General features: G+C 41.7%; 1 protein-coding gene across 1 annotated transcript; it reads right to left on the bottom strand.

Moving 5' to 3' along the window:
• Positions 1–1568: 1568 nt before the first annotated feature.
• Positions 1569–26101, bottom strand: LOC145554108 (phospholipid-transporting ATPase IC-like). Its single transcript, XM_081613441.1, is given in 30 exon segments — positions 1569–2434; positions 3597–3727; positions 3835–3973; positions 4381–4626; positions 6021–6104; positions 6779–7002; positions 7068–7224; positions 7342–7464; positions 7594–7729; positions 8082–8157; positions 8248–8359; positions 8435–8599; positions 8675–8787; positions 9787–9975; positions 10067–10223; positions 10484–10527; positions 10707–10830; positions 10911–10995; positions 11093–11283; positions 11619–11707; positions 11805–11963; positions 12570–12652; positions 12994–13064; positions 13184–13256; positions 13332–13393; positions 13511–13609; positions 15290–15403; positions 16344–16441; positions 17204–17401; positions 25964–26101. Coding segments are annotated over 29 exon segments (3753 nt in total). The 5' UTR covers positions 17382–17401; positions 25964–26101; the 3' UTR covers positions 1569–2203.

Raw genomic sequence — 26101 nt, 5'->3', positions numbered from 1 at the left:
TCTTGGTCTCATCTTGGGTTAGGTGGTCTTGACCACAACACTGCATTACAAACTGTAAAACTGTAAAATGTCTAATTAAGTTTGACCAATAAATTATAAAACCAACCAATACTGAAGTTGATCAAAGCATCAACTGTTAATCTTTAAAAATTACCCAAATTTAAACTTATGAGGAATTTTATTTGTTAGATCAAAATGAAAATAATTCATTTAAATAAAACTACAAAATAACAAAATCAGGTAAAAGAAATTTTCCAAATCAGTTTCTTTCAATATGAAACTGATGAAGTTAAAAACTGCAGTTGTGAAGTTTTGGTTAAAAGCTCATTGTTCAGTGAAGTTACAGAGTAGGTTAAGTATCCAGAAACTTTACTCAAGAGCAGCAAAACTTCATCACAAAATGACTAGCAGACATAAAAGCAGAATGGAAATGTTCACTCTTTTGAATTTATTTACAGCAATTCATCATTTCTACAACCAACATATCAGAACTGAGGTTATGGTTTTCACTGGATAAAGAAACTGTTGAAGATTTAGGAGGTTTAAGTTTGTCCTGGTTTACCTGTCCTTTGTTTTCCAAGATGGCGCCCATCACTTCCGGTTCAGACTTATCGTTAACTGTGAGTAATCTTAATGTCATTAGGAAAAATGCCAAGACATATTTAAATGGATCATCTATAATAGATTTAACAAAAAGAATCACTGATGTCTAACAGAGAGAGTTAGCGTGGCAGAAACCAAGTCGATGCGTAAAAATAAATTATATTCTTTACTCTGCCGTTATTTAACCGCCAATACATTGACCACTGCTCTCTACTGCCCTCTGCAAGTTGAATTCATAACAGAAATATACTGAGGAAAACAACGTGGCATTTTACCTTAGTGCTGTTCAGCTAACGTTTTGTTTTAAGTTATTCAAACTAAAATGTCCCCTTCTAATGAAGCTCATCAAAAGTTAAGCAATAATTTATAATGCAAGTAAACCTTTTGATTGATCATTGACAATTTACGTAAAGAAGTTTCTGTATTTTATTTTAAAAATATCTACGGAGCTCCCTAAGGACACAAATAATTCTTCTCATTGAATTCCTTAACACTAAATTTAAAATTCACCCAGAATATACAGTCAAGCTGCACAAATGTAAACCTTTAATGAAATCAGATTACAGTAAAATAAATAAGTGTCCAGACCTTTTCATTATTTTTAGGAGTAATTTGAACCGTAAACCTTCAGCAACTTCCTGAATCCAAATGAATCGTGACTCAGGTTGCTAAATGTGCTGCTGGCTTTTATTAACAACCACAGGATGAAACTGCATCACATAAAGGAGCCGTTAGCAGGTCGGCCCTCCGTTCACGTCTCCATCATCATGAGGAGGATCCAGGATGTCGGAACTTGAAACGTCCGTTTGGATTAAAATGTCCCAGAATCTGAGGACAAACCTGGAAAACAGAAACATCTCAACCAAGCAAACATGAGACACAGAGACAGAATCCACATTTCCTCCAACAACAACAACGTGATTAAAGTTAAGAAACGTTAAAAATTAAAAGACAAAAGACTAAGAGAAGCATCAGAGTTCATTTTAATAAAATCCTGAAGAATTTCACAGAAAAGCTGTAAAACATGAGGTAAAGAAGGACAATCAGGAGAAACGGGTTAAAAGTCACTTCAGGAGGACGAAGCTCCTCCAGATGATTACAAACTGGTTCAGCTCATTCACTTTTTTTACATGACAGAAAAACTTTCTACCAAACGCCTCACAGTAGTTTACATCCCACCTCCACTAGAATAAAACGTAATAAGATCAGATTTTATGCTGCAGGTTCAGGTGAAGGACCCGTTTGGGCTCAACGGACAGAACCAGCAGAACGACGCAGCTGCTGGTTTCCTCCAAGCGTTCAGTGGATGCTAGGCTACGCCGCTAACGCTAACCGCTTCCGTCAGTCGCTGGCGGCCATCTTGCTAAAAATAAGTCTCTATTTAAAAATAATCCTGAGTTAAACGACATTGTGAGTCACGCGGGTGACCTCTGACCCCCGGTAGCGGCGGTCGTCTCTTCGGTGAGTGTTTTCGAGTCATTAGTTCGGAGCGAAGCCCGCCGGGAGGGATTCCTCCGTCACTTCCTGTCTGGCTCATCCGCAGAAATAAAATCCTCCTGCTGCAGCTTCGCTCCACTCGGCCGTCCGATCAGACGTCCGATCAGACGACCTCCGGCCGCCGCCGCCTCTCCTGGGCGCCGCCGTGCGCCGTCGCGCGCCGCCGGATGCTCTGGCCGCTCGAGATGAGGTTGGCGTAGCCGGGCGTGTGCGAGAAGGCGTAGGCGGAGCGGCGGGAAGCTCGGTTTCTCACAAAGGCTGAGGGCTCGTCCTTCCTCCTCCCCCTCTTCTCCTCCTCTGCCTGCTGCAGGTATTTACTCTTGTTCCTCTGGACCTGCAGGCGGCAAACAGAACCGTTAAAAAGATGAAACAGTCAGCGGATAGTTTCCACAGGATGTAAGGAAATGCAAAACAAAAGCATATCAGAGTTTCCATTGAATAAGTAACAGTTAAAATCACATGTGAATAAGTTATTAAAACAACGATGCGTCACACTCCTTCCACTTCCTGTTTGTCGTCTTTGTTGTTTCTGCCAGTAGTAACATCCGGTCACATGACTGGTGATGCGAAAAATGTTTCCATTACAGTTTTTAAAGACATAACAGTGATGAAATACAGACAATGTAGACAGAAAAACAATATCTGAGATTACCTTCAGAAACTTCCTGGAATAAATGAGTTTTCTGATCTACAAAAGTCAAAAATTTGAGAGAAAAATTCAAATTTTGAGATTAATCTCAAGTTTTCCAGAAAAAAAACAGAAAATTTCTGTTTGGAAAGTAGAACATTTTTGACAAAAGGTAGAAATGTCCATGTTTTTTCTAGAAATTTTAATCTGAAAATGTGAGTTTTACAACTCAAATTATTATTATTTTTCATTTTTTACATACAAGGACATTTCTGAGCCCCAAAAGTCAAAAATTTGTGAGAAAAAAAACAGGCAATTAAGATTCATCTCAGAAATTTTCTCACATTCATCTGAAAAAGTTTCTCACATTTTTAACTAGTTGAAGTCAGAAATTTCAAAGATTTCCTAGGAAATTTCAGAAATAAATCTCAAATTTGTCTTTTTAATGTTTTTCAGTCTACGATGCTCCTAACAGCTCATTATAAAATATACTAACTTTGATACAAACCTCATCCCAGCACAAACATGTTCATGAAATTATGAGTTCTTTGATAAGCAAATATATTTTTGTCATTCCAATTTGTTCAATTATCAACAAACCTGAATTACAAAAGTCTCTAAAATGACGTTAATGCAGACGACACTTTGGAAAAATTTTAATCAGAATCTGTAAATAACTGAAAACTCCTGGACATGTTGGTGGTTTTGTTGCGTCACATTTATAAAACCCTCCTCAGGTCAGGAGCAGCGAGCTCCTGACCTCCTCAGGAGCGAGGATAATGTGCTAGCGTAGCATAGCACATTATGCTGTGCTATGCTACGCTACGTTGCTATGCTACGCTACGTTATTTCACTCAGGTCGTCTCACCTTGTCTCCCACAGACGGCCAGATGGTTTTATGGAGGAACTGGATGCAGATGACGGGCAGCAGGCTGATCCCCACCGTCAGGATGATGGTCAGCCACAGGTAGGGCTGCCGCAGGGCGTTGGGCGCCGCGCCTGCACACACACACACACACACACACACTCTGCAGTTAGCATCCTGCTCTGCTAAACTCTCGGCTCCAGCGCCGCTGAGCAAACGCCCAGACAGACAGACAGCCGACCTGTGAAGGTGAAGACGGAGGGGAAGATGACGTGGATCCCGGCGCTGTGGATGTCAAACATGACACCGAAGTAAATGGCGATGCTGCCCAGAACGGCGAAGCAGCTGACGAAGGTCCAGTACGACGTGTCCAGAGAGATCTGGAGGCAGACGGGTCAGAACACCTGAGGGTTAGTAACTTCACCTGAAACTCGTTAACCAAAAACCTTTTCTAATCAAGTCAGAGGAGAAAAACTTTAACAGGTTTTTACTCAAGTAAAAGTAAAATTAGTCGTCCAAGAAATGACTGAAGAGTAAAAAAGTGTTTGGTAAAAAGTAGACTCAGGTTCTGAGAAACTGATCGAACATTTTAGCTCAAATAAATGTAACTAGTTAGTGTTTGACTGCAGACCTCAGAGGATCAGAGCTGAAATCTCAGCTTCCTGAAGTAAGTCAATAAATCTGCTTTGGTTGATATTATGAGAATAAAATCATAACATCATGCTGAGCCTATTGCTGTACGACTTCATCCTCAGAGTCAGGCGACTCGTTACTTTCCTGTCCTGACCTGCAGGTTGACGATGAAGACGAGCGACGAGGCCGTAACCACGGCGAAGGACTGGTAGTCGGAGGGCGCCTCGCCGTCCTGCCCCATGGTCTGCAGGAACGCTCCGTACGGGATGAAGAAGATGGCGAGCGACACGAAGATGCCGTGGAACAGGCTGATGAAGAAGTTCTTGTAGTTGAACAGCGTCCCCTGCTGGCCGGGCAGGTACAGCGTTGGGACCTTCAGGCTGAGCTCGTCGTTCACGTCCTGCAGGAAAAAAACACCAGGAAGCACATTTCACTGCGTTTGTCCCTAAATAAGGTCAACTTCTAAACCCGATTCTGATAAAAGACTCAATAAATCAGTTAAACTGATTTATACTGATATTTACTGAGACCTTCAAAAGGTTTTAGCTTTTAATTTTGCTCGTTTGGAAAGAAAACCAAACAAAAAGGAAAGTGCAGCAGCACCACCTGGTGGACAGCAGGAGGCATGTCTGTGCATTTTAATAGTTTTGGGTTTTTCATTGTAGTTTAGTTTCATTTTATCATTTTGTTCATTTTAATTAGTTTCTAGAGCATGTTGCTAGTTTTTATTAGTTAAATATCGTTTAGTATTAGTTTACATTTTGTTTTCAAACTGATGGAAAATTGATTTTTCTCACAAAAGCAGTTTATGTCAGCTGTCTACAAATTATGTTACTCCATAATCCTCCTGGTGGCTACGCTATGCTATGTTATGCTACATTATGCTATGATACACCATGTTATACTACGCTACATTGTTACGCTATGCTATGTTATGCTACATTATCCTATGATACGCTATGTTATACTACGCTACATTGTTACGCTATACTATGTTATGCTACGCTATGCTATGATACGCCATGTTATACTACGCTACATTGTTACGCTATGCTATGTTATGCTACATTATGCTATGATACACCATGTTATACTACGCTACATTGTTACGCTATGCTATGTTATGCTACATTATGCTATGATACACCATGTTATACTACGCTACATTGTTACGCTATGCTATGTTATGCTACACTATGCTACATTATGCTACGCTACACTATACTACATTATGCTATGCTACGTTATAGTACGCTACATTATGCTATGCTAGCTACATTATGCTATGCTATGTTATACTACGCTACATTATGTTATACTATGCTGTTATGCTATGCTACGCTATGTTATGCTATGCTACACTATGCTATACTACATTATGCTATGCTACGGTATACTACGCTACATTATGCTATGCTACACTACGCTATACTACACCGTTATGCTATACTACATTATGCTGTGCTATGCTACGCTACGTTATAGTACGCTAAATTATGCTATGCTACACTATGCTACGCTACGTAACACTACTTTAAAATTAACTGAATTATACAAACCTAAAGTCACCACAAAATAAAACTAAACCGTCATGAAAAACCAAAAAAACTCAGCAGTTTCTCCAAATGTTAAAGTTTCTGATTCACAAAAAGGAACCATTTCAAATGAACAGCCAACCACCATATTCCCTGCATCTCCAATCAGCTGACGTGTTTCGCCTCTGGAACCTGCAGGGCAGCTCGACTGGAAACGACACAAACAAAACCTCAGACATCCAGAGGAACCAGTTTCTACCTGATCCAGGAGTCCGACCAGCAGGACCGGCAGGCTGCTGTAGGCCAGGTTGTAGAGCGTGATGAACCAGTCTTCATAGGCCGTCTGCAGGAGACAACAGGTTCATTCATCCTCACCGCGTTCAGCAGCCAGAGGCTTAAAACAATAATCTGTTTTTCTAAGGGACAAACCGCTGAAGGAGGTCAAAGTTCATCCTGAAAAACTTTGAAACAAGCCTGAAGAGTCTGATAACGTCTCAGCACACTTAAAATAAGACAAAACTTTTCAACAAGAAACAGGAACTTGTTTTACGTCAATAGTTTAATTAGTATTGATGAAAAATTACTAGATTCACCGACAGATTATTTCACTTTGTCTTTAGTTACCATAGCGACGCAGTGATCGTAGCCTCGGCTCAGTTGGGGACCAGAGTTGCAACATTTGCTACATTTTCATCATCTGGTGTGATTCACTTTCACACTGCACTGTCAAAATGATCCAAACTAATTAAAGTCCTGTTCCCCTCCTGGCCTGTGGGGGCGCTGCGCCAAGAACTACGGAAGAAAACTCCATAAAAAACCTCTGAAGACACTGAGCAAAACGTCCCTCTACAGAAAATGTAGATTATTTTATTAGATTTTCATTCCCACCTCAACAAATGAACCAGAGTTCAAACAAACTACAGTTTGATTAAAGTGAACCAAGCATCGCTGGTGTGAATGCAGCCTCAGAGGTCAAAGGTCACACAAAGTGTCGGACTGTGCAGTGCTGCTGCTGACCTGAGAGGAGTATCCGTTGAAAAAGGAGAACCAGAAATGGACCAGAGTGAAGGCGAAGTTCTTGAAGAAGAAGAAACGGAGGAACTTGCACATCCTGATGTAGGACCAGCGGCCGTGCACCAGCAGGAGGCGCTGCAGGTAGGAGAACTGGGCGAAGGCGTAGTCGCTGGACATGACGGCCTGCATCCCCTCCTGACCGCTGATGCCCACTCCGATGTCGGCGGCTGGAGGGACAGAGGGCCATCGGTCAGGTCGGGGTTTAAGGGTCAGAGGTCATTAGCCTCCTTACTTTTGATCATGTTGACGTCGTTGGCTCCGTCTCCGATGGACAGCGTCACGGCCTTCTTGTACTTCTTCACCAGACTCACGACGTTGGCCTTCTGCTTGGGCGTGACGCGGCAGCAGATCACCGCCTCGCACTCGCAGGCCATGTTCACGAAGTCCACCTGCGGGACAAAGAGGTTCGACACGTTGTTCCAAGATGGCCGCCGCTGACCACGAGCTGCCCCCAAGGCGGCTGCGGTGCAGCGGCTCCCTCTAGTGGCGGTGCATGCTGCTCTCACTTGTCTCATTTCCTTCTCCTGGTCGTTCATCGGGTCCTGGGGGTTGCCCGGAGTTTGTCTCCTTCCCAAGCGGCGGAGACGCAGCCGGCGGCGTTTCTTCTTCTTCTCATAAAGAATCTCGTTCTAAGAAACAAACTTTATAATCAGTTATGAGACCAACTGCACTGACCAGGAGATAAAAGGTTTGGTCTCAATAACTGCCTGCAGAGCTTTGGTCATTTTCTACGGTTGCTGTGAGTGGGTGAGTCTCACCAGCCATCCTCCGGTGATGATCAGAGCGTTGTTGTTGGTTCCAGGGAAGAAAGGTTCATCGGGTATCTTTTTGCCAAGGCGAAGTGAATTCGGACCTTCATTTCTCCTGGCGGCTTGACGGGTCAGCAGCTTACCGCTGCAAACATTAAACAAATACAACATTAAAGTGTTACGGCTCAGGTTAAAGACATTCTGGTGAATCTTAGATTTGCTCTGAGGCTGTGGATCATTTGTTAGCATTTATCTGCCTGTATTAGCATGGTGCTAACCAGTGGTAGCCACACTTCTGCTAACCAGCTAAGAGCTAAACTAATTTTTTGCTCAGTGCTTTAGCATTAGCTTCTGCTAATTACTAAATTGGTATAGCGCGTTTGCAGAACTAATGTTTATGATTATTTAGGGCTAACTAGCCGTTTAGCTAGCAGCGCCCTCTGCTGGTGGCAGCACTGAGCATCAGATTCCGATTGGTAGAACCTGGTCAGACTCACTTGACGTCCTCTCCATAGTGGATCTGCATCTTGTCCGTCAGCAGCTGACATGAGAATCCGATGTTTTCTGCCGTTTCTGAAGGAAAGACAGAAACTTTCAGACTCGGTTCCGTCTCTACACGTTGGATCGGATTCCCTCTGCTCTACGGTCTGAAGGGGAAGTTACCTTTCTTATCGCCGGTCAGGACCCAGATTTTGATGCCAGCTTTGGCCAGGTTGGCGATGGTCTCTGGAACGCCATCCTGAAGTTTATCCTCAATGGCTGTTGCTCCAATCATCTGCAGGAAACAAACGTCACCAATCAGCAGAGCTGGATTTACAGAAGCCGACGTTAGTTTGAGTTTCCCACCAACCATCAGGTCCTTCTCGATGTCCTCATAGACTCTGTCCAGGGCGGCTTCTCTGTCCACCATGTCCAGCTGGGCCTCTTTGTGTCTGCGGGACCAAGCCTCAAACTCGCTGGCGCTGATGTCCTTGTAGCACAGGCAGAGCGTCCTCAACGTCTCATTGGCAAAGATCTGGAACACAAAGCGCATCCCTGTCCTTCCTGCTAGCGTTCATGTTGGTGCCTCTGAAGAGGAGCAGAGACTCACGTCCAAAGCGGTCTGGGTGGATTCCTTGTGTCGGGTGTTTGAGGACAGCCGCTCATAGATGACCGTATCGGCTCCTTTGCAGTACAGACGAATCCGTCCGTCGGGAAACTTCACTGGAAACAAGACGAGTTAAATTCACAAACACATCCGCTTCTAGTGAATGAGAAACGTAATGTTAGCATCATACATGCTGCCACAAATATGAAAGTGTTTGATTAACTCTCCCTTTGTTTTGGTTGTCTGTACCCAGAATGCACTGCTCTGTAGTTCACTTCCTGCTTCACACTTCAGCTGAACCCAGACTGATGTGACCTCAACAGAACCGGACTCTCCAGGCAAACGGACAAGCTGTTATGCTATGCTAACGTTAGCCAGCTGCTATGCTAATGTTATTTATTCTGGGCTGCTATACTAACGTTAGCCAGCTGCTATGCTAACGTTATTTATTCTCGGCTGTTGTGCTAACGTTAGCTAGCTACTATGCTAATGCTATTTATTCTGGGCTGCTATGCTAACATTAGCCGGCTGCTATGCTAACATTTATTCTGGGCTGTTATGCTAACGTTAGCCGGCTGCTATGCTATGCTAACGTTAGCTGGCTGCTATGCTAACGTTATTTATTCTGGGCTGCTATGCTAACATTATCCAGCTGCTATGCTAACATTTATTCTGGGCTGTTATGCCAACGTTAGCCGGCTGCTATGCTAATGTTATTCATTCTGGGCTGCTATGCTAATGTTATCCGGCTGCTATGTTTACGTTATTTATTATGGGCTGCTATGCTAACGTTATTTATTCTGGGCTGCTATGCTAACATTATCCAGCTGCTATGCTAACATTTATTCTGGGCTGTTATGCCAACGTTAGCCGGCTGCTATGCTAATGTTATTCATTCTGGGCTGCTATGCTAATGTTATCCGGCTGCTATGCTTACGTTATTTATTATGGGCTGCTATGCTAACGTTAGCTGGCTGCTATGCTAACGTGATATATTCTGGGCTGCTATGCTAACGTTATTTATTTTGGGCTGCTATGTTTACATTAGCCGGCTGCTATGCTAACGTTATTTATTCTGGGCTGCTATGCTAACGTTAGCTTGAGTTCGGTCTTACGGATGATTGACATGCGCTTGCGGTCTGAGTTGAAGTCCAGCAGGGCCAGCATCTCGTAGGTCGCCTCCTGGCCCATCTCAGAGATGGTGATGGTGTCCTGGGTGCGCGACAGAAACACGAAGCCAAAGTTCCTGGCTGCCGTCACGAGAGCGCCCTCATCAGGAGACGCGGCCTGTTACACCAGCTCGCCTCCTAGGAACAGGAGGAATGAGATCAGTCAGGTGGAGTTTCTCTTTTAAACATCCAGGCGTCTCCACTCTTCTCCAAATCATTTATTTACCCTTGTTGCTCTCCACCATGACCCTGTGGCACAGCGAGAGAAGCTTGAAAAACTCCAGAGCGTCTTTGTCCTTCTTGGATTTGATGTTGGCGACCAGGAAGTGGTCAATAAACTGGAACTTCCTGTCAGCGTGGCGGTTCCAGGTCCAGTCCACCGGCTGGCAGGCAGGACAGACAAAAGGGCGTTTCGGTATATTATCCATAACTTATAGTCACAACAAAAGACACTGAACATTTCATCTGAGGTTTTCATCGTTTGGTAAATAATACGGTTGAATCTGCACGTTTCATCCAGACGTGGTTTGATTTATCGATATAAATCTATCATTTATATTTCAAACCTGGTAAAAATCAGATAGTTGATCATTAAATGTGGTTGGATCAGATAAACCTTCAAACTCCAAGCGTCGACTCGTACCTTTATTTTGTCCAGAGCAACTCCTTCAGACGTGGTTGGGCCTCCTGACAGGAAAAGACAAAAACACATTTTAGTTCTCCATGTTCAGATGGTTCCCAAGGTTTACCAAGATGTACTTCTCCCTGCGTTAGCCTCAACTTTAGCCATAAACATTAAAAGTGTTTTCATTCATCTGATGCTCTGATTCGTTTCTGAAGTCCCAGCATTTGTCGCTCGTATTCACCGTAACTCCGCCCGGCGATGGTGCACTTCTTGAACTGCATGATGTTCTGCGTCAAAGTTCCCGTTTTGTCGGAGAAGATGTACTGGATCTGCCCCAGCTGCTCGTTCAGGGTCGTCGTTCGGGCCTGAGCAGAAAAACACAGGAAGGAGCCGAGATGGAAAAAGTTCTGACTCTCTGTGTCAGTAACGTTTGGTTGTTTGGTACCTTAGCTGGTGTGTCTTTCTCTGAATAATACATCTGCAGGTCCCAGTTGATGAATTTACTCTGGCCCAGACGAATCACCTCCACACTGTAAAACATAACGGTGTTACTTTAACCCAGAGGATCAACAGATCTGACAAACAGGAAGCTACTGATGATGTCAAAACTCTGCAGCTGCTCCTGACCTGACGTAGAGGGAAATGGGCACCATGGTGTTGAGGACGATGATGTAGCCCCAGAAGCTGAGGAAGCCTCTGTAGGCGACGGTTTGGGTTTTGCCGTCGTTCAGGTACCAGGAGTTGGTTCCGATGTTCTGGTACCAGAAGGAGTGACCGATGGCGAGTCCGGCCGATACCAGGATGAGCAGAGCGAAGATCTGCACAGAGGAAACACAACGCCTTCAGCAGGGGGCGCCACAGCAAGCATCTCACTGTCTGGGTGTCGAGTACGGAACAACATCAAGGCCAATAATAAAAATTTTTTACTTTTTTTCCCTAAAATTTTTTATTCTGCATCGAGTCACATCAAAATCCAAATAAATAACCAAACATTATGTTCAAATTTTAAAATTAAAAGTTGAGAAAATCAAAACTGAGAAAAAATGTCAGAAGTAAATAACTGACTTTTTTAATACCGAAATATAAAAGTGTAACAGAAACCCTGCAGAGCCTGAATAATAAACTAAATAATTAAAGTTGACGTCCGTCTCACCGTGTAAACCATGTTGTTCATCAGCTCGTCTATCTTGGTTCTCTTGAACCTCGTTTTGCCTCCGTTCCTCATGATCTTGGTATCGGCTCCTGCAGCAACAGAGCCCAGGCATCAATCATCTCTAAAACACTTCATTTAGTTTATTTTAAACCAAATTTCAAAGAAAACGACTGAATCAGTGAAGACCTGCGAAGATGACCAGGCCGTGGCAGTAGTCGGTGTTTCGGATTTTGCATCCTCGCAGCAGCATGTTGTCCAGCTCCAGAGGGAAACGCTCGCCGTCCCACAGCATCGTCCCCGTAAACTTGTCCAGTCGGTTGTTTGGTTCCTCACATTCGATCAGAGCTGCAATCAGATGGTAGGGAACAAAACAAGTGACTAAAATACTGAAACAAAAAGTTAGAAAAACTGAATAAATGAGTAAAAAAACACCAAAAAATTAAGTTTAATCATTTTTAGTTGATGATGTCAGATAATCCAGGTTTAAATTTGAAGTAGCAACAAAAAAAGAAATATACATTTCATTGAAATATTTCAAACTGATAGAAATAATTTTGAAACGGACAAAAATGTTTCAATAAAAAAAAAAATCTGAAAGAAATTTGAAAACTATAAGGAAAAAAAACAATTTAAATTTTGTATTTTCAAAATGTAAAAATAGTTTTAAAAGAACTCAGACAAACCTTATGGCCAAATTTTAGCTCCATAAAAATCTAAATTATTTGACACCATCACACTGAAAGCTATATTTAAACAATTTTGGCCCCAATTTATCTCCATACATTTCCTCCTCTTAATATTCCAAAACTATTTCCAGAGCATTTTTTTCACCCACATCAACAATTAATACATAAAACTCTGAGTTTTTGTTCATTTTCATGCAGTGCTGCACAACGTGTGTTTGTATTAACACTTTAAAACATAGTTCGTTAGATTAACCCTGAGGTTTACCGTTGAACTGGGCCAGATCTCGCTCCTCCTGCAGCCTCTGGTCCGTCACTCTGAGCCCCATCTTAAACTTCAGGTTGGTTTCTCTGCAAAAATAATCAATATCTGAATTATTTCAAACATCTGCTGAGAAATCGGAGCCGATTGGACCAGAGATGCATCCAAAAGTTACACAAACAAAGTAAAACTTCTCAGCATGTCGACAGTAAAACGTTAAAAGTTCCTGATCAGAAGTTTGTTTTTAAATTTACTCTGTCCTGCCGAGTCATGCCGACTCGGCAATCAGGAACAAAAGATCAAATCAAACTTTCCCAAGCGAGAAACGGCACCAACCAGTTGATCCTGCTGGGAAAATACTGGTTTGAATTTCTACAATAAATCCCGTAACATTAAAAATAGTTTCAGATGAAAGGTGAGCAGCTCTTACCCATCAAGCTCGGCGGTTTCTACGTAACACAAGCTGTTCGGCTCGGAGCTGGACAGCAGCAGGATGTCGGCCTGAAGGAAAACAGGAAATCAAACATCATTCCACACACAAATGATCAGGTCAATAAAATAAAATAAAAAATGTTGAATTTAAAGAATAATTTTTAAAGAGCAAATAGGAACAATCGTACCGGAATGAAGTCGTTTTTCTTCATGCGGACGACGTCGCCCACCTGGATGTCCATCCACTTCGATTCCTTAAACCTGAAGCAAACACACAAGATTCAGCTTTTCATGCAATAAAGAACAAAATAATTAGGAACTGAAACCTGATCCGACCGTCCATCCAGCAAAACTTCACACTTCCTGTTGTTGACTTCTTTGTCCATCCTGTGACGCGCCTGAAGGACAACAGAGACTGAGGTCCAGCGTAACCCGACCAGCATTTTGCTTCATTTATCCGATTTAAACGCGTCAAAAAGCAGCTAAAATCTGTGGATCCAACATGGCCGCCTCACCAGGTCGTCTATCAGGTCTTTGATCGCAGTGATTCCCAAAACGATGACCAGAGGAATCAGAGTGGTGTACCAGGGGAGCGTGGAGATGTCTGGGATGATCTGAGACCGAAAAGAAGAAGCAGTTAGTAATTCAGTTCTACAGAACTAAACCAGAGAACAAAACCCCAGAAAAACCAAACTAAACCCCAGAATAAACTAAAACAGAAAACAAACTAAACCAGAGAATAAACTAAACCAGAGTACAAAACTCCAGAAAACAAACTAAACCCCAGAATAAACTAAAACAGAAAACAAACTAAACTAAACCCCAGAAAAACAAGCTAAACCCCAGAACAACAAACTAAACCCCAGAACAACAAACTAAACCCCAGAAAACAAGCTAAACCCCAGAAAAACAAACTAAACCCCAGAAAAACAAGCTAAAACCCCAGAAAAACAAGCTAAAACCCCAGAAAAACAAGCTAAAACCCCAGAAAAACAAGCTAAAACCCCAGAAAAACAAGCTAAAACCCCAGAAAAACAAGCTAAACCCCAGAAAAACAAGCTAAACCCCAGAAAAACAAGCTAAACCCCAGAAAAACAAGCTAAACCCCAGAAAACAAGCTAAACCCCAGAAAACAAGCTAAACCCCAGAAAACAAGCTAAAACCCCAGAAAAACAAACTAAACCCCAGAAAACAAGCTAAACCCAGAAAAAAAAACCAAAACCCAGAAAAACAAACCAAACCCCAGAACAACAAACAAAACCCCAGAAACAAACTAAAACCCCACAAAACAAGCTAAACCCCACAAAACAAGCTAAACCCCAGAAAACAAACTAAAACCCCAAAAAACAAGCTAAAACCCCAGAAAACAAACTAAACCCCAGAAAACAAACTAAACCCCAGAAAACAAACTAAACCCCAGAACAACAAACTAAACCCCAGAAAACAAGCTAAACCCCAGAAAAACAAACTAAACCCCAGAAAAACAAACTAAACCCCAGAAAAACAAACTAAACCCCAGAAAAACAAACTAAACCCCAGAAAACAAACTAAACCCCAGAAAACAAGCTAAACCCCAGATAACAAACTAAAACCCCAGAAAACAAACTAAACCCAGAAAAACAAGCTAAACCCCAGAAAACAAGCAAACCCCCAGAAAACAAGCTAAACCCCAGAAAACAAGCTAAACCCCCAGAAAACAAGCTAAACCCCAGAAAACAAACTAAAACCCCAGAAAACAAGCTAAAACCCCAGAAAACAAGCTAAAACCCCAGAAAACAAGCTAAAACCCCAGAAAACAAGCTAAAACCCCAGAAAACAGCTAAACCCCAGAAAAACAAGCTAAACCCCAGAAAAACAAGCTAAACCCCAGAAAACAAGCTAAAACCCCAGAAAACAAACTAAAACCCCAGAAAACAAGCTAAAACCCCAGAAAACAAACTAAACCCCAGAAAACAAACTAAAACCCCAGAAAACAAACTAAAACCCCAGAAAACAAACTAAAACCCCAGAACACAAACTAAAACCCCAGAACACAAACTAAAACCCCAGAAAAACAAACTAAAACCCCAGAAAAACAAGCTAAAACCCCAGAAAAACAAGCTAAACCCCAGAAAACAAACTAAACCCCAGAAAACAAACTAAACCCCAGAAAACAAACTAAACCCCAGAAAACAAACTAAACCCCAGAAAACAAACTAAACCCCAGAAAACAAACTAAACCCCAGAAAACAAACTAAACCCCAGAAAACAAACTAAACCCCAGAAAACAAACTAAAGCACGAAGCGACGCTGACCTGCAGGATGAGCAGAGCCAGGAAGTAAACGTTGGCCACCCTCTTAAACTGCTCATACAGGTTCAGGGGCAGGAAGGTGATGACGTTGTATTTGTACGTCTTGATGGCGTTTCCCTGCAGAGACGAGAAAAAGCACCAGCGTCGTTAAACGGATGAAGACAGGACAGAAGACGGGACCCGTCCGTTGTCCAGCTGGGATCATGATCATCTGTTGACTCCCATTAAAAGTTAACTAGAGGCTGACTGACCGGGTTCGGTTCGGTCAGAGGTCCAGAAACGGTTTCAGATTGAACCGAGATACCAGAACAGCTCAGCTCGACTCTCAATGTCCCGTTGGAGGCGGACATGAATATCCTGCCCAGGTTTAGAATAAAACCCTCATCCAGGCGTTTCTCTGTCCACACCTGCTGGACTTTCACCTCAGATCTGATCAGAACCTGAAATGTCCTCAAGACCCGACTACGACATGTTATAATCCAAAGTCGGTTGAATGTTTGAGAACCAGAATCAACTGGAGGAACTTTTTACCTTTTCTTACCTGGAAACCACCTGGAAATCCCCTGGAAACCCCCTGGATAATCTAAAGATGGTGAATATTTCATCAGTAGGTTTTTAAAACCTTCCCGACTCAAACAGGAAACGTTTCTCCACTTGCATCTCTGGATTTCTGATGTTTGTCCTTTAAATTCTTCCTACCAAACTTTGATCCCGGATTAGGAAACTATGAAGATTTGGGACTGGAGGTCGGATCGACCCGGTTCTACTGGAACCAGAACATCTGTTCCATTTTTTATCCTTATGACAACAGTACCACAAAATATGGCAATACAATTTAATGTTTACGTCACCAAATATAATTCCTCAGACTAGGAAACCCGTCTAAAATAAACCATTTCCATCCTGAAGGTTTGAACAAGAAAAACCTTTAAATAAATGTTTATTTTCCACTGGGACTGAATCGCCTCCTGCCGGGTCCGACGTGTCGCCCAGCCGATCTGGAGGCTCAGGTTTCAGAACCACGTTCAGATGGTGGAGGAAGATCAGCTAAACTCACAGAGTATCGGCTCTTCTTGATGCACAGGAAGACCTTCTTCTTGAACTCGGGCAGCTGGTGGTACGCTCTGTCGTTGGCCTTCACCTTCCAGCCAATTTCTGAAAATAAACAAAGGTTTGGTCAAGATGGGTTCACACTGAGGACATAAAGCTATAAAAAAAGGTGAAATATTAAATAAGGAGCTGTAACATTACAGCTTTATTCTCCCAATTATACTTTCATTCTCAGAATGGTTTCATAATATTACGTTATCGTTTCATATCCTAAACGGGAGATCGACAGGCGGATTGGGGCAGCGTCTACCGTGAAGCGGGCGCTGTACCGGTCCGTCGTGGTGAAGAGAGAGCTGAGCCAAAAAGCGAAGCTCTCGATTTACCGGTCGATCTACGTTCCCACCCTCATCTATGGTCATGAGCTTTGGGTCATGACCGAAAGAACGAGATCACGGGTACAAGCGGCCGAAATGGGTTTCCTCCTCCGCAGGGTGGCTGGGCTCTCCCTTAGAGAGAGAAGCTCGGTCATCCGGGAGGGACTCAGAGTAGAGCCGCTGCTCCTCCACGTCGAGAGGAGCCAGTTGAGGCTCGGGCATCTGGTCAGGATGCCTCCTGGACGCCTCCCTGGTGAGGTGTTCCGGGCACGTCCCACCGGGAGGAGGGGAGACCCAGGACACGCTGGAGGGACTATGTCTCTCGGCTGGCCTGGGAACGCCTTGGGATTCCCCCGGAGGAGCTGGAAGAGGCTGGGGAGGGAAGTCTGGGCCTCCCTTCTGAAGCTGCTGCCCCCGCGACCCGACCCCGGATAAGCGGAAGAAAATGGATGGATGGATCCTAAACCCCTGATCTCCGTTTCGTCTCGCTCACCCGGCGCCCTCGCCGCCGCCGCCGCCTCCTCAACGGGTCGATCAACTTCCCGCGGCTCGTCCGCTTCGCTCTCGGATTCCTCGTCCAGGTTTTCGTCCAGCTCGTCGTCCGTCTCGTCGTCGCTGTACGGCATCTCCTCGTCGTTCGGCGCCGGCGTGTGCGCTCGCCGCCGACTCATCGTGGCGCCTCACGCGATTCCTGGAAAACAAGATGGACGAATTCAGGAAACGTCTGCATGGATTAAACGACTGGAGAAATATTTCATACACCAAACAACGGAGCTGCAGATTAGTTTACCGATCGATTATTGGTGCATTCTGATGATTCTTCATTTGAAACGCTTCAGTCTATTTTATACAATATGAGAACAAAAAACCCAAAACATTTAAATTCCTTCTTAAAAGAAAAAAAAAACAACATTTTTAGAGCTACAAACAATTATTTTAATAATCTGGAGATTTTTATTAAACCACTTAAATGTTAAAAGATGAAAAAAAATACAAATAAATTCTTATTTTAAATTAATTTATTGTCTAAATGCAAAAGCAGCGTTTTTTAGATTAAATGTTTAAAACTTTTTACAGTTATTATTTACCGCTATAAATGTTTTTCACCCAAATTTCCTTTGAGTCTTTAGACTCCAGTTAACGACGAATCGATTACTAAACTAATTTGAATAATCAATACGTCACCATTAATCTGGTTAATCGATTCCTTTAGTGAACTTTGATCATTGGAAGCAAAGGATGAATTTGCAGCTGAAAAAAAATCTTCCTTGTGTCAAAACATTGATTATCTATCGATTATCAATGAGACAGAAAACAGTTTATATAAATGCAACATTAAACCAATAAGTGACGTGATTAGAGATTTCTGATCAGGATGTCAGCCGACGTCTCAGATCTGAAATCTAAGAACATCGTCCGCCATCAGAGCGCCACAGAGCAGAGCGTTCCCAACAAGACGTTCCCAACAAGACGTTCCCAACAGAGCGGGACGTTCCCAACAGAATGTTCCCAACAAAGCGGGACGTTCCCAACAGAATGTTCCCAACAAGACGTTCCCAACAAGACGTTCCCAAAAAGACGTTCCCAACAGTGCGGGACGTTCCCAAAAAGACGTTCCCAACAGTGCGGGACGTTCCCAACAAGACGTTCCCAACAGAACGGGACGTTCCCAACAAGACGTTCCCAACAGAACGGGACGTACCCAACAAGACGTTCCCAACAGATCGTTCCCAACAGAGCGGGATGTTCCCAACAAGATGTTCCCAACAGACCGTTCCCAACAGAGCAGAGCGTTCCCAACAAGATGTTCCCAACAGAACGGAGCGTTTCCAACAGAGTGTCTTGTTGGGAACATAACATTCCCAACAAGACGTTCCCAACAAGAGCGTTCAACAAGACGTTCCCAACAGAGCGGGACGTTCCCAACAGAGCGTGAATGCTAGGGAATGTGAAGCCGGTAGAATCAGTTTGGTTACACGCACACACTCACACAGTGTGTTGAGATCCTCATGTCTCCCAGTATTCCCAGTCTGTACCCAACAAACTGATAAAAACACCAGAACATGAAACACTTTGAGGCTCCAGAACTGATTTCATTATAAAAGTTAAACTAACATTTAAAGACTTTATGACATTTTAAATAAATAAATAAATGTTTAATCAACAGAAACATCCAATCAAATCTGTCAGAATAGAAAATTAATCACATGTTCAGGTTTATTTATTGTATTAATGTAATTTTATATCTTCAAAAATATTAAGAAATAAACTAAACTGAGGGCAACAATTTCCATTCTGCTGATTAATAATAATTTAACGTGAGACTTTAAAACCCGATTTGGGTTAAACATGAAGATTCGTTTCATATTTAACTTTCTAATCTCTGGAGATTAAAAATCAAACCAACTGCTTTCATTCATTGTGTCCAAATTATCATTTAATTTCTGGAATAATCCGGTTCCATCTTGGCGTTTTTGGTCCTTAGATTCTGATGCTTCCAGGTAATTTATCTACATCTGGGTTCGTTTCCACAAACTGAAGTGTCTGCAGACAGACGGAGCAGCTGGAGGTGAATGAATGAACTCAGCCTGCAGGTCTGAACATGAAACCACAGGAGAAAAGCTGAGAATGTTGGACTGGATGAGAACGAAGCTGCAGACGTTTCTGACCACCAACGTTCAGAGAAAACCCGTCCAGTTGGGCAAACTAACGTCGTCATTCAAACAAAGGAAGCAGCCGAACACAAAACCCTGAGTCGCGCCTTCACCAAGACAAATACGCTTTCAGAGACCTGAAGGCCGTTTATCTTCCCATCAGATCAACAAACCAGGAAGTGAAAAAAGCTCCAGCAGAGGCGGCAGGTAACCAAACAACCTGGACGGCAGCAGGTGTTTCTGAGCAAAGCAGGAAGTTTTACAGTCAAAATGTTTTTATCACTCCAGGAAATCAGAGGGACAAACCAGACCTGGACAGAAAAACGGGAGCATTCATGATAAACTGATCATCTACTGAAGCCACAACAGCGTCAGAGGATTTAAGGTCCAGATCAGCTGCTGCAGGTGCATCTCAGATTAGAATATTACAGAAAAGGTTCATTTATTCCAGTAACCATTTATTTACCAAGAGAAACGTGGATCATCCCTGGTGATTTTCTGTCAACAGCCAATGAAAACAAGACGTTTAAGATCAAAATATTACAGCAGAACAGTTAAAAATGTTACTTAAATACAGGAATCTGAGCTAGAAGTGAAACCGACCCGTGAAAGACTGGCTGAGCATCCAAGATGGCCGACATTTCAGGTCCAAACCAAACCAAACCCACCTGACACTCTGTGAACAAACTGCTGCTGCTAAATGAGCTTCATCACAGCAGGAGACGGTTTGGAAATCAAAACTAGTGGTTTGCATCTTATTGAACATCTAATTGCTGTCCTCAAATGCAAAGAGAATCTTTATGGAGATCAAATGTTTCCTCCTCAAACAGAGTGAAAAACCCACAGCGAGTCAGAGGCTCTGAAGGTTTCAGATCCTGATCAAAATAAAGACTCAGCTAAGAACAAACTGATCCAGCAGCAGCAGAACGGGTTTAGGTGTCTGGCTCTGGACGTCGCCGTGGCAACAGGCGTCAGCGGCGAGGGCGGCGCGGCGCATACCTGGGTGACGACAGTGAAACCTGAGCGGACGCAGCCGGAGCGGCTCAGGTGAGCAAACGGGTCGAGAGAAGAAGAAAACAGGCGAGGCGTTTTCCTCCTGCAGCCACGCGAACGCAAATCTGACTTCCTGAAAACCAGGAGAGGGGAAAACTCCCGGGAACGCCGTTTCTGTTTTTAATCCGGTTCTGGGTGCATTAGCGCAAAATTAGGACCGACTAGAACACCGTCTGAAATGACCTTTGAGTAAAAGTAAAAACCAAAACAGAACTTTAAAGTTAGACTTCAACCACAATATTCACATGAAGAAAAAACAGCAGATAAAAAGTCGGAAAGTTACGATAAATCTTAACGTTACAGCGATAAATGACAATACTGCTGCTTTAACAACATTTTCAAGCAATAATGCAAGTTAATATTAAAAATGTAAGATTTTAAATATTCAAAACAAATAAAACTGAGTCTGCAAGAAAAAATAAAAAAGGGACAAAAGACTGAAGACTTTTTCTCATCCAGTCTTTTCAAATTAAAATGATACGGATCGTTTAACTTAAAATGCGATTTATCGTGACAGGCTTATGAATTTTTAGAACTCAGCCCAGATCCAAAGGAAACCTGAAGGACGAGACGCCTGGAGTTTTACTGTAAAGACCGGCCGCTCCGGTCTTCCCGCATGCCGCTCCGGTCTTCCCGCATGCCGCTCCGGTTCAGCCAACTGCAAGGACATCAACTCATTTACTCCATTATTCTTTTAAAATGGAGATTAAAAGCCAAAACATAAAACTCTTTCAAGCTTCTGTCCATAAAACGGCTTCAAAAAAAGTTCCGGTGTTGAATTAACACCCTAAAGTGTCTATTTGTGTCCAAGTCAGCTGGTGTTAAAGTAACACTTTGAAAGTGTTAAAATATTGACACCCATTTTGTTGTTACATTAACATTAGTCTATAAAACTGAAATGGGTTTAACAAAAGTTAAACTTTCCATTTCTGTGTTGTTTTGAATATTTTCCACTGGATTTGATCGATAGACACCTTCTGGGTCAATTATTTACTTTTTAACACCACATTATGTTTTGTGATCAACTCTACACTGGTGTTACTTTTCATATATTTTAACACCAACACTGGTGTTAATGTTAATGTAACTCTGTGTTGTTGAATTTAACACCAGCTGACCTGGACACCTAGAGACACTTCTGGGTGTTGATTCAACTCTGGCTTTTTACCTCTTTTTTTTCTTTTTTTACTTTTCCAAACGCAAGAGACAAACGATATTTAAATTCCTGTCAGAGGGAAGAAAAAGTGTAAAATCTTTGCTGTATTTTTTCCTAAAACAAACTCAAGTTCCAGCCAAACATGCAGAGAAAAATCAAACCTTATATTCATTTAGTAAATTATGAAAAATACAATTTTAACTCCTCAAATTTAGGACTCCACTCCTGAATCCCTACAACTGAAATACATTTAAATTTGTCCTGAACTATTTTGTTTAAAAACAAAAAAATAAAAAAAAAGGAGGAATCACATCAGCCTTCTTTCACCCAGCTGACCAGCAGTGTGCAGCAGCAAATCGGTTTCTCTTTTTAAACTCCGAGCTGCAAGTTTACAAATTCATAAGCATGAATAACGGATCCTCGTGATTAAATTGGAGGCATTTATTAAAACTCAGGTTATTTTTTAAAGTTTTAAGACGTTGAGGAAACATGAAGCGTCAGAAACCCGGTCAGTGTTTCGGAGAAACTGCAGCGCGACGTTACGACCAAAACGAGCTTCAGATTCAGAGTTTTACTCACAGCTGGAGTCCAGAGAACGAAGCCAGGCAGCGAGCGTCGGCGGCTCAATCAGAACCAGAACCAGAACCAGCAGCTCCAGCCGCCACTGCTGCTGCTCAGTGAAGCTGGATTTGAATGTTTATTTACATGAGCGCAATATGTAAAGAGCAAATTGCAAATACAAATAGTAAATAAAATAACCTGCTTTAATTTGACTTTCTTATGCAATCAGCGTGTTGCTGCATTTGTCTGTCAATAAAGAATTACTCCTTAGTAAATAACATTTCATTTTATTTTAATTTGGACGAGTTCCAACAACGTTTTGCCTCAAATAAATATATTTTTTTACATTTTCACCGTGTTGACCAGCAGATCTTCTGCTTTGTTTATGTGAAAACATCTCTAAAGTGAAAATGACTCTGCAGGAATCGGTTTCTTTAAACTATAAAACTGGAAAGGGGGCGGAGCTTCAGGTCCAGATTCTTTCTAAGGTTTTTTTTCCGCAGAAATCCTAGAAAATTCACCATTTCATCCTCAGACGTCTTGACCTCGAACAACCAGTCGCTCCATTTGCCTCTCAGCTCCTGATTTTAATTCTCCATCTTGGAGTTTTCCATAAAGACGAGAAACATTTCCCTAAACAAAATCTCCTGCAGAGGAGGCTTGTTTATGGAGCAACATCGCTGTCGAATGGAGGCGCGACGTCAGAAGTCAATAAAACGTCTAAAAACAGCCGAGCGGTTTTTCAGGAGACCGGTTGGGCTTAAGGTGAAAAAATGACCGTAAAACCGTAAAACCAACCGACTATTTTAGTTTCCATGGAGACGAAGATGATAACTGGCAAAATACTTTAATAACATTTGCTTTTTTAAAAAAAAGACAGCTCCGATTTGTTGAAATGTGGTTCTGCTGTGATGTTATACGTAGTCAATATCTTACAATGTTGTGGTATGGTGTCCACAGAAATGGAAAACTGATTTTTTATTAAAGGCAGTGAGATTTCTGATTAGATATTTTTGTAGATCTTCTTTAAATTCAAAGTTAAGTCTTGTGAAAATTGATAAAAAAAGGGAGGCAAAAATTATGTAGTTCAGTCATTTAATTAAAAAAGTCTTCACCCCCTAAAAAGCGAGTAAAAACTCGACACCAATTTGCTGCCGTACCAGAGGAAAGAACCTCTTTCATCAGGAACTGGATGGAAACCAGCAGCCAATCAGAAAGCAGCTCCTCGTTTTAAACGGGGTTCCTATCTGTTGAACACAGACACTAGAGTAAAAAACAGCATCAGAATGGTTTATTTAAATATTGTTTAAATGGGTCAGCGTGTCCCTTTGGGCAGAACCGATTCCATAGAAACTGGTTCTGACCCGGTTCTTCAACATGGCGATAGCAAATCTTGATCTAAAAGATGTTTTCTGCTGAACGCGTGAAATCTGCTTTAGCAGAAAAACCCTGAAGGAGAAAATCCAACCATCGGTTTGTGACCTGAAGCTCCAGTTCACCTGGAGGAGGTTTGTGACCTTTGAACTTAAAAGGTTTCCTCCTCAGTGAGGTCACATGGTGCCAACAGAAGAACATGTTATTTTTTAGGGTGTGATTACTTTTTCCAGTCAGGCTGCTTTAGATCTTTTTTTTTTTTGGTCATCTTAACCTAAAAACATTTGTTTGATGTTGTGAAACATTTAAGTTAGACAATAACTAAAAGTAGAAGAAATCTGAAAGGAGAAAATACTTTTTCACAGCTCTAAATTAATATTCGTTTGTTTGGTCTTGGATTTTCTTAGACTGTCTGTTTTCAGTGAGAATTAATTCCCGTTTTCAAACCTGAAAATGTCTAGAGTTACCAGCTGCCAGTAGGATATTTACTACCCACAACCGTCACACAGAACCCCGCTTTCCAAACAAGCCAAAACAAAACACTGACTATGTTGAGTGTTGTTTTTTTTGTCTCCTCATTCAGATTAACCATTAGCTCAGATGAGAGCTAATGGAAGAAATTATTGGTAAGATATTGACTACTTATAAACTCTCTACCAAATCCCACTTTAAAACAAACTCGACTATTCCCTGAAGGTCCAGAACAAACCTGAAGTTATTTAGATGAAAACCTGTAAATATTTAAATAATGTGGTTCACTGCACTTCTTTGTTAGAAATATACACAACAAATGTTTTCCTTCCAATTAATTTTCCACACGTGTTCAAATACAAAACAAATTCCAGACATCTTGTCATTTGTGGTCAGTTTTTTTCGCTGTTTAACAAATATTTATGTAATGGAAATTATTCCATGCTGCCAAAAATAGAAAATCATCTACAGCTGCTAAATAAACAAGAAAATTTTTTAAATTAGTCGCTTTCTGATAACAGAGAAATTAAGAAATCATCAAAAAACTACAGACGATTTGAATCATGCTTTCATAAACCTGCAGAGTAATAAACATATGCACATTTTTACAATATTTAGAGTTTTTATAAAATGTCGTCTCATTTCTGACAACATAAAATTACAATGTCAGGAAAACTGTCCAGAATTTAAAACTCTGACAGATCTTTATATCTGGGTTAAGATCATATTAGCGTTTTGTTTGATCTTCAATCTGCCGAGACCAACTTTGACTTTACTGACAATTAATTCCCGTTTTCAAACTAGAAGAAGTGTTGAGTTACATTCAGCCAGTAGGATGTTTTCTACCTACAACCGGCCCGCAGAACCCCGCTGACAAATCAAGCCTATTATGTTAAATATGTTTTTTTACCTTTCAGATCGGATGAGAACTAAACTGAAGACGATTAATGGATTTACAGTTAAAATATTTGTCTTGTGACATCATCAGAGCTGCTATTGTTTGTAAAAGTTGCTGCTCCTTCTTCCCTCTCTGCCACGTTGACTTTGTGAATTGTTTGCTCTTCATAACACCTGGTTAAATAAAAAACTTAAAACTCTCCACCAATCTTTAATTCTGAAATATTCACAAGTTCAGATTCTTTAAATCTCTTATTTCAAAACATTTTGACCAGAAGTTATTACGTTAAGTTTGTTTAATATATTTATTAATCTTAAAAAAGCTCAACGTTTTTCCTTCCAACTAATTTTCCAGACATGTAACCAAATAAAAGTACAAATACGGATCGCCTTGTTGCGCTGGTTCATATTTTCAGTCATTGTTGTTTAAGAAATATTGCTGCCAAAAATCTAAAATCCATCTACAGATGGTGTAAACAAACATCACTAATAAAAAAAATGATTCGCTTTCTGATACCAGAGATTTGATTTAAAAATAAAAAGTTGTGCCAAGATATTAAAATACATTTATTTCTTAAAGAAACAACTAAAGTTGTGGACATTTTTCCACCAATAAACACTAAAAGTTATCAAGATGTAAAGGAACATTTTGATATGAACTCAATTCAGACATTTAATTTACAAAATTATTTTAAAAAAACGCCAAGAATTTAGCTTTAATGTGAATTTAAAGAATTTATTAGATAAAACTTTAATATCTGGGGTTTCTGGGTCCAGTTCGGCTCATTCAACATGTTGAGTTCTGGATCGGGATCAGAAACGGATCCAGTTAAACCAACTGGTTTTACTGGAGGTTCCACGTTTTACCAACAGAATAATGAGCCAGAACTGGATCAGAACCTCCAGGCTTCACCGGCGGTTCCGAATGTGCAACTGTGAGGCTAAAATAAGAGCCATCCATCAGAACCGAGTCGAACCCGAGTTCCTACAGGTGAAGCGCCGAACCTTCCCTCATTCTGGGTTTTTATTTTTATCCTTCAGCTTCAACAAAACCTGAAAACATGGAGGGAAAAACACAGAAACTCACCCAGCGGCGTGTAGAAAGTTCTGGCGAAGCTCGCAAGGCGGTTCTGCTCGGTGTTTGGTTCCGCTGTGTCACCGAACCATGTTCGATCCGAGCCGCAGCTCCTCTTCCTGCTCCAGAGGCTCCCCGCCCTGATTCACG

This window comes from Poecilia reticulata, chromosome 12 (genome assembly GCF_904066995.2).
Source record: "Poecilia reticulata chromosome 12, P_reticulata-male-v2, whole genome shotgun sequence".
NCBI classification, from domain to species: domain Eukaryota; kingdom Metazoa; phylum Chordata; class Actinopteri; order Cyprinodontiformes; family Poeciliidae; genus Poecilia; species Poecilia reticulata.
This window is presented reverse-complemented; position numbering and strand designations above follow the sequence as displayed.